Below are 13,108 nucleotides of genomic sequence, written 5' to 3'. Positions count from 1 at the left end.
GGGTTAGAAAAGGTCGACCCTAAAAATGCACACCTCGCCTTATCTCACGGATATCCGTCTCCGGCGGTAGGGTTTCAACAAGTACGGAGCTAACACAAAAATTGCTCACAAAAGGGTGTGACCGACCTCAAGTAGTTGTCCCTTTGGCACTGAGGTCACACTCTCTAGTCACCAAAACCACCTACCTCTAATCCAATTTCCTTTTCAGGTACCTCCAGAAGAACCCTTCCTCGGTGTGGGCAACTGTGAAGTGATAACCGCCCTCACATCTCTAACAGCACTCAAGACCACTGTATCCATAATCAACCTCCGTCTTCTTACTTACTTACTTACTTACTTACACCTGTTACTCCTCGTGAAGGAGCATAGGTCGCTCACCAGCATTCTCCATCCAACCCTGTCCTGGGCAATCCTTTCCAGCTCCTTCCAGTTGTAATTCATCCTTTTCATATCTGCTTCTATTATCCGACGTAATGTGTTCTTTGGCCTTCCTCTTTTCCGCTTCCCTTCAGGATTCCAAGTTAGAGCTTGCCTCGTGATGCAGTTTGACGATTTGCGTAATGTATGTCCTATCCATTTCCATCGTCTTTTCCTAATTTCCTCTTCAGCTGGAAGTTGGTTTGTTCTCTCCCACACAAGGCTATTGCTGATGGTATCCGGCCAACGGATGTTGAGTATCTTGCGTAGACAGCTATTTATAAATACTTGTACTTTCTTGATTGTGGTTGTTGTAGTTCTCCAAGTTTCAGCTCCATACAGTAGAATTGCCTTGACGTTCGTATTGAAGATTCTCACTTTGATATTGGTTGAAAGTTGTTTTGAGTTCCATATGTTCTTCAATTGTAGGAATGCGGCCCTTGCTTTGCCAATCCTCGCCTTTACGTCTGCATCTGAACCTCCATGTCTATCAACGATGCTTCCCAGATATGTGAAGGATTCTACATCTTCCAGAGTTTCGCCATCAAGGGTGATTGGATTGCTGTTCTCCGCTTTGAATTTGAGGACCTTGGTTTTCCCTTTGTGTATGCTGAGGCCTACTGATGCAGAGACTGCTGCTACATTGGCTGTCTTTATCTGAATCTGTTCACGTGTACGTGATAGGAGGGCTAGGTCATCTGCGAAGTCCAGATCGTCTAATTGGTTCTGAGCTGTCCATTGTATTCCGTGTTTTCCTTCAGATGTCGAGGTCTTCATAATCCAGTCGACCACCAGAAGAAAGAGGAATGGAGAGAGTAAACAGCCTTGTCTGACTCCGGTCCTTACTTGGAATGCATCTGTCAGCTGTCCTCCATGCACTACTTTGCACTGTAGTCCGTCGTATGAGTTCCGGATAATATTGACAATCTTCTCAGGAACTCCGTAGTATCGAAGAAGTTTCCATAATGTCCTCCTATCTACACTGTCGAATGCCTTTTCATAATCAATGAAGTTGATGTATAGTGACGAGTTCCACTCAACTGATTGTTCGACGATGATCCGTAGTGTTGCAATTTGGTCTGTGCACGACCGATCCTTTCGGAATCCAGCTTGTTGATCTCGAAGTTGGGCATCTACTGCATCCTTCATCCGGTTCAGCAACACCCTGTTGAAGACTTTCCCTGGTATTGACAGTAGTGTAATGCCTCTGTAGTTTTCACATTTGCTCAGATCTCCTTTCTTTGGAATCTTGATGAGGTGTCCTTCTTTCCAGTCCATTGGCACTTGTTCCTCCCAAATCTTTTTGAATAGAGGGTAAAGCATGCTTGTGGTTACTTCGACGTCTGATTTCAGTGCTTCAGCTGGTATGTTGTCGGGTCCTGCTGCTTTCCCGTTCTTGATTTGTCTGACGGCCATTCTAATTTCTTCCGTCGTTGGTGGGTTGACATCTATAGGAAGATCTGTGTGTGCTGCTTCGATGTTCGGTGGATTCATTGGAGCCGGCCTATTCAGGAGTTCCTCGAAGTATTCTACCCATCTGTTTCGCTGTTGTTGAATTTCAGTGATTGGCTTGCCTTCTTTGTCTTTGACCGGCCTCTCTGGTTTACTGTATTTCCCTGATAGTTTCTTCGTTGTATCGTAGAGCTGTTTCATATTTCCTTCTCTAGCAGCTTTTTCTGCCGTCGTTGCTAATTCTTCCACGTATTTCTTCCTGTCGGCTCTAATGCTCCTCTTCACTTGCTTGTTTGCTTCTATGTATTCAGCTTGTGCTTGGACTTTCTCTGCTCGTGTTCGGCTGTTGTTAATTGCTGTCTTCTTGTTCTTCCTTTCTTTGATCTTGTCCAGTGTTTCTATAGAGATCCATTCCTTATGATGGTGTTTCTTTAGGCCCAGAACCTCTTGACACGTTGAAGTCAATGTTTCTTTGATGCCTTTCCAGTTGTCCTCCATGGTAGTTTCTTCTTCCTTCAGTAGATCTTGAAAGGCTTGGAATCTGTTGTTGAGAGCTATCTTGAATTCATTGAGTTTGTCAGTATCTCGAAGGAAGGCTGTATTGAACCTTTGTATTGCTGTTTGTCCACTTGTCCAGTTCTTTTTTAGCTTCAGTTTTAAATTGGCTACAACTAGGTGGTGATCTGAAGCTACGTCAGCTCCTCTCCTGGTTCTCACATCTTCCATTGTCCTTCGGAATTTTTTTATGCAAATATGGTCTATCTGGTTCTCTGTAGTGTGGTCCGGTGAGATCCATGTAGCCTTGTGTATACGTTTGTGTGGAAATATTGTGCCTCCTATGACTAATTTGTTGAATGCACACAAATTTGCAAATCTTTCTCCATTTTCGTTCCTCTCTCCCAGTCCATGTCGTCCCATAATATCTTCATATCCAGTGTTGTCTATTCCGACCTTGGCATTTAGATCTCCCATCAGAATGGTGAGGTCCTTTCTTGAGCATTTCTCTATGATTGACTGCAGCCGCTCTTAGAATTGATCTTTAATGTCGTCGTTGCTATCATTGGTGGGTGCATAACATTGGATAATATTCATTAAGATCCCCTCCTTCTTTGTTTTGAATGATGCTTTGATGATTCTGGATCCGTGGGATTCCCATCCTACAAGTGCATTTCGTGCTACTTTGGACAGCATAAGAGCAACTCCCTGTGTGTGTGGAGCATTTTCCTCTTCGTGACCGGAGTATAGCAGCATCTCTCCCGTAGCTAGCCTTTTCTGTCCAGCTTGGGTCCAGTGGGTTTCGCTGATTCCCAGTACTGCCAAGTTGTATCTCCTCATTTCCGTTGCTATTTGGCTGGTCTTCCCGGTTTCCCACATTGTTCTAACGTTCCATGTACCTATAAAAATTTTTGCTCTGGTTGTTAGAAGGGTCATCGGCCTCGTGGCTTCCGAAGGAATTCGGCTTTCACCATGAAGCGTCATAATTCTTCTAAATGAAGACCTTCTAACTCTCAGGGCAGAGTTAAAATGGTTTGAATTATTTTTTCTGGTAAGCGTTTTTTAGCGAGTTAGTTTTCTACGGGGTGGGGACGCTAACCCCATGCCCAACCCTCCTCCTTTACCCGGGCTTGGGACCGGCAGTAACTCTAGAAGAGCTACAGGCGGAGTTAACCTCCGTCTTCACTTCCTATTATTCCTCCTACATCGACTTTCACCTCTAAACTTCCTTTTTCGGCTTCCCTCTCAAGTGTCACCATAGCCAACGATTCTAGTGCACAGAACTGCCCCAGGTCTACTGAAACCTCGCTCCAAACTACACATTGGAGCCTTCAACGTACGCACTCTATGTCAAATCGGTCAACAGGCTTCCTTGGCTAAAACCCTAGAATCTCGTATCATCGATGTATGCTGTGCTCTGAAACACATACAGGATCCCAGTGTGGTCATTCACTTGACCTCACCTCGGCAAAACGGAGAGCCGACAAGATACACCCTCCGTGTATCTGGTGACCCGACGGCCAGCTCTCGTGGACTGGCAGGAGTAGGGATAGCACTAAGCATGAGGGTGGAACAAGCACTGTTAGAGTGGATCCCCGTTAACAGTCGTTTATGTGCTGTTCGGCTAAACGGCTCCGTAAGAACTCAGAAGGATAGGGACACACGTTGTTGTCTTCTCGTCGTTTCTGCCTACGCTCCCACCAACTGCAGCTCAGATGAAGTGGAAGATGAATTTTACAGAAAGCTAACAGTTCAAACATAGTACTCGTAGCAGGTGACTTTAATGCCCAGATAGGTAGTTTAAACCAAACAGAAAGGCATTTAGGTGGGTATTTTAGTATTCCGGCACAACGAACAGATAATGGTGATCGTCTGCTGCAACTATGCTTAGACAATCGTTTATTTTTAGCAAACAAATTTTAAGCATAAGGAGAAGCATCGTCTAACATGGCGATCCCCTACACCAAACTAACGATGGACTCAAATAGACCATATTGCCATCAGTCATTGTTGGAGAGGGTCGGTAGAAGATTGTCGCTCATTCTGGTGTACCTGCTTGGACTCCGATCATGCCCTAATACGGGCACGCATCTGCTTGCGCCTCACTGGACGCAAAAAAGCCACACTAAAAAGACCTATTAGAATTGAATTGAGTAACGAGAAAACCAAAAGTAGGTTCCAGGAACAACTGAGTTCACACTTAGGTAGTTTTGGAAACGTGGTTGACCCAGACGTTGCTTGGAAAGCTATACAAACAGCAGTGAAATCTATCAATGATTTAAACCACAGGGTTACAAAGAACCAATGGATTTCCTCAAGGTCTATTGCACTGATGGATTCTCGTAAACTCATCCCATCAGGCTCTGAACACGATGAAGAGCGAAAACAAATCAGATCTAGGTTAAGCAAAAGTCTAAGGAACGACCGTGAGCAGTGGTGGGCAACGAAAGCAAAAGAGATGGAAAAGGCGGCGGCTATAGGGAACACAAGACAGCTCTACAGACTAATAAAAGAAACTGGAATTAATAAGTCAAGTGTAAGTCAGACTATTTCGGAAAAGACGACACCGTCATCTGCTCTTAGTCCAGACGTTTAGAACGATGGGCGGAACATTTCAGAGAATAGTTCAACTGGCCTTCAGCTACTCTACAACTACCCTTCATTCCCAGACAGTGTGAATGGAACATTGAAGTAGGTCCCTCAACTCTAGCCGAAGTTCAAAAGGCTATAGTTAATCTGAAACGAGGAAGGGCAGCTGGTCCAGATGGATTGGTCCCAGAGGTCTTTAAGGATGGTGGTCCAATTTTAGCGATTAGGTTGACTAATATTTTAGCTAAGATCCGGAAGTTAGACGTTATCCCATCTGACTGGTCACAATCACTTATCGTCCCAATATATAAGAGAAGGTTAAAATCAGCCTGTGACAACCATAGAGGGATTATAGGTGTCATTACCAAGGTTTGATTTGATAATTTCGAATAAATTGAGCATTGGGTTGATTGTTATAAATAAAAATAATATATTTGTAATATCCCAATGAGTAGAAAATTGGATTTTTCTGACGTTTCGTGGCTTAGTGTAAGTCACTTCTTCAGAGAATAAATCTGAAGAAGTGACTTACACTAAGCCACGAAACGTCAGAAAAATCAATTTTCTACTCATTGGGATATTACAAATATATTATTTTATTCATAGAGGATTAGTTTAACTAATATAGTATCTAAAATACTAGCCTCGATAATTATCGGACGCCCAACTAAGACTCGTGAACTGCAAACACGAGAGAATCAAGCTGGCTTCAGACCTGGTCGTGGCTGCATCGACCACATATTCACCATTCGTCAGGTTCTGGAACACAGGCATACTTATCGGCGTCCGACAATGGTGGTCTTTCTTGACTTGAAAGCAGCATTTGACTCCGTATACCGCGAGATCCTGTGGCAGTGTGTCATTGAAATGCGTACATCAGAAGTATATAAACCTTGTGAAGGCTCTTTGCTTGAATACTACTAATCGAGTCAGAGCTTATGGCGAACTGTCATCTGCTTTTGCAACTTCAAGTAGTGTCCGTCAAGGCTGTCCACTTTCTCCATTGTTGTTTAACTTCATCATAGACCTACTGATGGAAATAGTCGATCAGTCAGTAACAACGTAGAACTTCGTACATACGTAGATCAGTTCGAGTTGCCATACTACATTAGCACAGAGATGGAAATAACATTCTCGTCGACTGAGTTCTCGGGTATTGATCTCCTTCCAGGAGGTCCACTTATCGACTTAGAATACGCAGATGACATAGTCCTGTTTGATGAGTACTCTGATAAAATGCAGAGCCTTTTGATAGCACTAAGCAACAATGCCAGGATTTTTGGGATGAGTTTCTCCCCCTCTAAATGCAACTTGTTGCTTCAGGACTGGTCTGCGTCAACACCTGAACTAAGGATAGGGAGTGAATTAGTCGAACACGTTGACAACTTCACTTATCTTGGAGGTCTGATCAGCCCTAATGGGTTGGTGTCTGACGACATCTCAGCACGGATTCGAAAAGCTCGCTTGGCTTTTGCCGACTTACGTCACCTTTGGCGAAGGCGAGATATCCGTCTATCAACAAAAGGACGAGTATACTGTGCGGCAGTCCGTTCTGTTTTAATTTACAGCAGCGAAACAGGGCCATTAAGAGTAGAAGACACTCGTAAGCCACTAGTATTTGACCACAGATGCCTTAGAAATATTGCTGGCGTCTGCTGGGATCACCGGGTAAGTAATAGGAAGGTTAGACGCAGGGTATTAGGGAATGATGGTAAATCAGTTGATGAGGTTGTGAAACTTCATCGACTGAGATGGTTGGGCCACGTGTTACGTATGCCCGAACACCGATTACCACGACGTGCAATGCTGACAGGTGTTCGAGATGGTTGGAAGAAAGTTAGGGGCGGCCAAACCAAAACGTGGCATCAGTGCTTGAAGTCACTTACTTCTGGTTTGATCCATGTTGGTAGATGCAGACTACTTGGTTGGGGTCTGCGTGACTATCGTAACCAATGGTTGGAGACTCTTGGTGACATGCCTCAGAATCGATCACAATGGCGTCGGTATATACACTCTCTGTCTTCCCTTAAACTAAGAGATTAAAATCGCTTCATATCTTTCTACGAACTAATTCTTTCTTCCTGTACTATATCCATATTGCAATCTTTCTTGTATATATTACCACCTCTGAATTAACTACTTTTATGAATCTGGTGTCCATCTTGTTGTGTTAATGGGGTATGGCAACTTGAACCGATGCATATATATGCCTGGTCCTACGTTGTAGCTGACTGACTGACTTCAAATCCTCACACGAGACATTGATAGGGAAGAATTAAAGGCACTGTCGCTTCGAACCGGTGGTGTTACAGTCAGCCGTCCGAGGTTGTGTCAATCTGGCTGCGGGTTACACAGCTGTCTAGAACGTGTAAAGCAATCACTTAGGCAGTGCGTGTCTTGTGTATCATAGATATGTTGGTCTGATCACAAATCGGATATACTACACAGGAAATTCCGTCCATTTTTTAAATAAAGCACAGACCGCAAACGAAGCCTCCATAAATGCCATTTGACTTCAACTAAGTTTACTTTGATACATATAACTCCCTCTATTATCTTATCTTAAAGAGATAAGACAGAGATTGCTGCAGACCATCTTACTTTGTTAGGCCCTCATCAGCTACTTAACACCAATAATACTTCGAAGTCAAAGTTATCACAAATATTGACATACTTTATTAATACGAAAGAGGTCAGAGAGGAGTATGTGTGTCATGACATAGCGAAGATAGGAGTTGATAAGGTCACAAAAATAAAACTTGAGAGGGGAAGTGCCAGAACATTGGATCAGTGATTAGAACTTAGAGTTAACAAACATGAGATGATTGTATAATGAAGTGACTGAAAACGGACTAATGGTAATAAAGATGTGAGTTGAAACCAGTCAGTTATAAACTTAAAAAATCACAATGATATAATCCAAACTTTGGGAACAGTAGAAAAAATGAATGATGCAATAAAAAGGATGTTATGTTACCAGGGCAAAGAAAGACTTAGTTCCTTTTAGGTTACATAAATCACGTTTCAGGTGTTTTATCGCTATATTCTCGGGAAATCTAAGATCGGAGTTCCATTGTTTACCAGTCACCTTGAGAAACTCCAGTGCATCCGCTTGATGTCGTGTGTCAAGATGTTTTGAGATGGCACTGCTGAATACTTTTAATCCACTTTGACTTTTTGGGATTTGTCCTTTGAAGAGGACGTAGGCTCCTCATTCTGTTCTACCAATGTATCTGCTTTTGCGAATACATATGAATTTGTAAAAACCGCAATTGGTAGTAATATGAAAAAGGATACCTGCCGATCTTCGATTGTGTTATAGAACATCATGTTTTGGACAAGACAAACAGTTTAGCTGATAGATGTCATGATACAGTCATCCCTAACCTCTTTCGTATATATCCGTAATAATTGGTTTGATAGCTCGTAAGCTGATGAGGACTTAGCGAAATAAAATGAATAATTAATATTTTGCATCAATCTTAATTTCTGCTCTCTTTAACAATTATTTTGGTTCAATGCTTTCGAAGCCTAACGATTATTTCACTTAATAAAGATTGCAATTCATTGATCTCATTCCCTCAAAATTATTAGAATTTAGAACAATACTAGTACTTTACTCGCCTGTATTTTCAAGACTTATTGTTTGTATAAATGTACATGAATCAGAATTCCCGCAAGCAGAAAGTATTGGTTCTGAACTAATTGTTTTCCTGAAGTTGATGGCTGATAAAAGTAAAAGTATTTGAATATTCGACTTTTGCATTCTTTAAGGACATTCGAATAGTAACAAGAGTTAAAAGTGTTCGTGAATTAATTTCTTGAAAACAGAACTATCATAAGGAAAGTTCACCGAAATGAAATTAAGCCGGCATCGATGAGCTTCATTAGTTTGGATGCTATCTCTGGGTTATTAAGGTGTGCACGAAGTGCAGTAGGATCTGACATCTGATCTAGAATAAGGCGCATGGCTGGATCGGACAAGATGGAAGCTATTTCAGGATCGTTCATAGCACGCTTGCGAGCAGCTTCTGGATCGTCATCATTTGTATATGATTGACTGAGACCTTCTCTAGCTTCCGAACAATCTGGATCTAGCTCTAGAGCTTTCCTGAAAGATTGAAAAACATAAAAATCATGTAGCGTTAACGAATCTTCACACTGATACGTTGTTTATTAATTTTACAGCCAAGTAGCTTATTTGTTGCATTTCACCAGCAGTTGTACCCAGCACTTCAGTTAAACAAGCACATGAAATTTTCTGATGTATTCGACTTCTGCCCACAACCTGAACCGAGTAGTGTGAGACTTATGACATTCGCAAGTGACATACATTTCGACTTAGGTATAACTCGGGGTGAAATGCAGATCATTTCTCTCAGGGTAAGTTTGCCTCAGTATAGTGGTGTGATTGACTTAGAATCTGGTGACAAGCCAAGCATAGAAATATTATATATATATATATATATATATATATATATATATATATATATATATATATATATATATAACTTGAACATAGTGTATTCATGAACAAAGCACTTGTTATGTAGCAGACGTTGGCTTACTGCAACATTACATTGAATAAGCAACTTATAACTATAGGGTCACTGAATAAATGTTAAATGTGTGCTCCAGGGGTTTGACCTCGCATCCCTAAGAGTGCCGCTCGTTTGATAAGTCAAAACCAGGAAAGATATCTAGAAGTAAATTCGTGAAGACGGTTGTTACGCATTACTGTTAAAAATTTGTCAGAGTAAATTTTGAAATCCAATAAATATGGTGGTCACTTTATTTGATATATCTAAAAACTTTGGTTATTAAATCGTTTAGTGGTGAGAGTAGTCTCGAAAGTCCGTATGATACTTTTGTTAGGTTTTTAACTAACCATCAGCAACCTGAAGTTCGGAAGGAAAAGTTGGGAGGGTTGAATTTTTTAATCTAAGAATACCGAAAAAAATACCGTAAAATAATGAGCATTAGATGTAGGAAGTTCTCTACTAATGGGAGTGCATTTTTATATCCACCACTGGCCTGTCTTTGGGAATTGTTTATTAAAACATCTTGTCAACTGTTCAGGAGACATAATTCGTCATTAATATTGGTACACATCACCGGTTTTAATTGTAGCTACCGTGAATTTGTTTTCAATTCAGTAACGCAGCAAAGCTGTCCGAGAATGTATTCAACTGATATTTTTAGTTCCAAATGATAACAGGCAGATCACTTCTACTTATAACTGTTGTAATTTTATTACAAAAACAATCTCGTCGACGCACATACACAGGTGACTATAAATTGAAGCAATCATGATTGTTAAATGGCCTTTTTGGGCGAATGATGGTGTATAAGCATTTTCAACCAAAGATAGAGGATAATTTTACAGTTAAGCACAAAACCCCGACGATGAAAAATCACTTAGTAAGCTAGACTTAATAAATACAGAAAGGATGTGTTTCATAGCTATTACGAAATAGTGAACTGACGAATAGTAGCCCAGAACAGGGCAATATTTCAAAGGAAAACTCAGCTCTTATGAAGGTTGATAAGTACTTTCTTCTGAGGAATGTACAATAGTAAATCATATACTAATGGGAAACACTACTGCCAAAATAATCGTAACGAACACACACTCAGCATCAAATTTGGCTTTACGATACGAAACATTGAAATTGGCCATCTATACTAAAGACCTAATGAATATCCGGAGCTAAATAGTTACATATTGTTGCGCTTTTTTGTTTGGTTTATTTGAGAAGTGTTTATTTTCATTCTGGATGGTGTTTGCAAAGTATGAAGCTATCAACAAAAATGTCGTTCGCGATGACTTTAAGATGCCTTACGGAGCTTATATATTCGACTGACAAGATCACTAATAACACAATTACCCTAAGTTGTTCAAGAAATAACGTCCCACGATGTAGGGAACTAAGAACTGCTAATACACATCCCCCATCACTGGATTACGTGTGGGTTTATGCGTCGTATGTTCAAATGTTCGGTCAGTAATAGTAATGTACTAAAAAAACAGCCTGGTTGTGGCTCGCCACAAACAGCTCCAATTTTTCCACTAAGCACAAGCCTTTGGAACAAAATGCTTGCCTAATCAGTATGTTTACTCACTAAATTAGCTAATTACTTTCAAATCTTCTACACATAAATGTATTATTATCTATGGTAACCAAGTTCTGTAGAGAAACTTAGGATTGCAAACTCGGTCAACATCTGATGAACAAAGACAGACGTCTAGGTAAATTAACATTTAAAGACCTTTATTGTGATGAGTGGTCAAGACGCATATACTAATGACTTTGGAAGTGATTCATTGTGCAAGGCTAACAGTCTACTTTAATGATGCTATTCCAAGAGAAGCTGGTAACAAGTATCATTGCCGTTTGTAAAGGAACTGAACGCTAAACATGTCGATTAATTTACAACAGACAAGTGTTTATCCATGTTTAAGACATGGACACTTGGTACCATCTAGTAAAGTTTAATGTCCTAAATTAAAAACTGGAAAAGGCACAACCAGATAGTTATTGCACAAAAAACCGATGGAAAATTTTCTAAACATACCGAAAAGCCTTCCTTGCTTGAGTAAAATCTTTCATAGCATTGCATGCTGCTCCTTTCCTCAGGTAACCTTTGATAAATTTCGGATCTGCCTCGATGCACTTATTACAATCACTAACCGCTAAAGGAAACTCCATTAACTTTGTGTAACATGCTGCACGATTACTATACAGTTTTGCGTCAGATGGATTTCTCTTTATAGCCTCAGTGTAATGTTTTATGGCAGCTGGGTAATCACCCTTCTGATAACATTCGTTTCCCTTGACTTTCTCCATTTCTGACATCTCTGGGTTAATATATGCTAACCTTTCCATTTCCTTCATACGATTTTCTAAAGCTCGAGCACTCTTCTCAACATCTGGTTGCTTAGATTCGGACAGTGACTTGTCGTAATATTTTTTTGCATTAGGATAATCCTCTTTTTTCTCACAAGCATGAGCAGCACGCGCGAATGCTTTGGCTATCAATTTAAAGTCGGCTCTGTTTTCTCTGCCTATCTCAACAGCCTCTTCACATATCTCCACGCACTTATCATATTCACCTTTCTCGTAATACACTGCAGCTTTGTTTGTGTAGTACGTTATGCACGTTGGGTCAAGTTTTATTGCATTGTCGTAATGTGTGATCGCAGCTTCGAAGTCCTTTTTTTTATAAGCGTCATTACCCTTTTCTTTCTCACTATCTGCTTCTGCACGCCCCATGACGACAATTAATAACACAGTCAACGTTCCAGAACACTCAGTGGATATCAGGAATCACCGACGCACTCTAACAAATCCGTCCAAGAATCAATATAGCGACGGTTTGATAGCACTGAAGTAGCACTAACAGACTGACTTCTCTAAATTATTAAGTAGGCCTATAATTTGATATCTTGACTTAAAACTCAATATTTAAAGATGAAGTAATCTACAGGAAACATAATACTGACGCCGAGAAAAATTATAGTATATTCAGACTTAAGCAATAAGGATAGAATATCCATCGACCTATATTATTCCCTGTAGTTTGTAACACTATGGAGGTCCAATCTCGTTTTGAATATATCAACAGAATACTCTGATATTACGTGTTCTAGTAGATAATTCTGGTGGATCACCACTTGGTGTGAGAAACGAAGCTCCAAACGTAGACGATTCAATTTCTGTTTTCGAACTTTCTTAGAATATACTCTCAAATGATCAGTCCTAGACGGAAGGAAAAGATAAGACAGATTAGTATCAAGGTCATCGTGCAGTATACGATAAATCAATGTTAGATCACTCCGTATTATACGGTAAGATAACGGAAATGAGTTAAGGTGTCTTAGTCTGTCTTCATACGATAGACCAGAGAGATATTTTACCATTTTAGTTCCCCGTCGTTGGACTCGTTCCAGTACATCTGCTTCATACTTGAAACAAGGACTCGCTGCTTGAATTCCATATTCCAAATGCGGTCTCACGAAAGTTACACGGAAATTCAGAATTACTAGCTGAATCAGATCGAGCAAAAGCTGAGAATTTTTCAGACTATTTTAGCGAAGTCTTCTCTACGTTTATTGTAACAAATACTTGTCCCACTCACATCAAGATACCAACCA

At 40.6% G+C, this 13,108-nt stretch overlaps 1 protein-coding gene across 1 annotated transcript; it reads right to left on the bottom strand.

Moving 5' to 3' along the window:
- Positions 1 to 5,655: 5,655 nt before the first annotated feature.
- STIP1 (Stress-induced-phosphoprotein 1) lies at positions 5,656 to 12,381 on the bottom strand. The gene is made up of 2 exons (XM_012945757.3): positions 11,530 to 12,381; positions 5,656 to 9,064 (listed from the first exon to the last, which is right to left on the bottom strand). The coding sequence occupies exons 1-2, from the start codon at positions 12,225 to 12,227 to the stop codon at positions 8,803 to 8,805; spliced, it is 960 nt and encodes a 319-aa protein (XP_012801211.3). The 5' UTR covers positions 12,228 to 12,381; the 3' UTR covers positions 5,656 to 8,802.
- Between the last annotated feature and the right edge of the window lie 727 nt (positions 12,382 to 13,108).

This window comes from Schistosoma haematobium, chromosome ZW (genome assembly GCF_000699445.3).
Source record: "Schistosoma haematobium chromosome ZW, whole genome shotgun sequence".
In the NCBI taxonomy this organism is placed as follows: domain Eukaryota; kingdom Metazoa; phylum Platyhelminthes; class Trematoda; order Strigeidida; family Schistosomatidae; genus Schistosoma; species Schistosoma haematobium.
The sequence above is the reverse complement of the archived record's forward strand: the minus strand, read 5'-3'. Positions and strand labels throughout refer to the sequence as shown.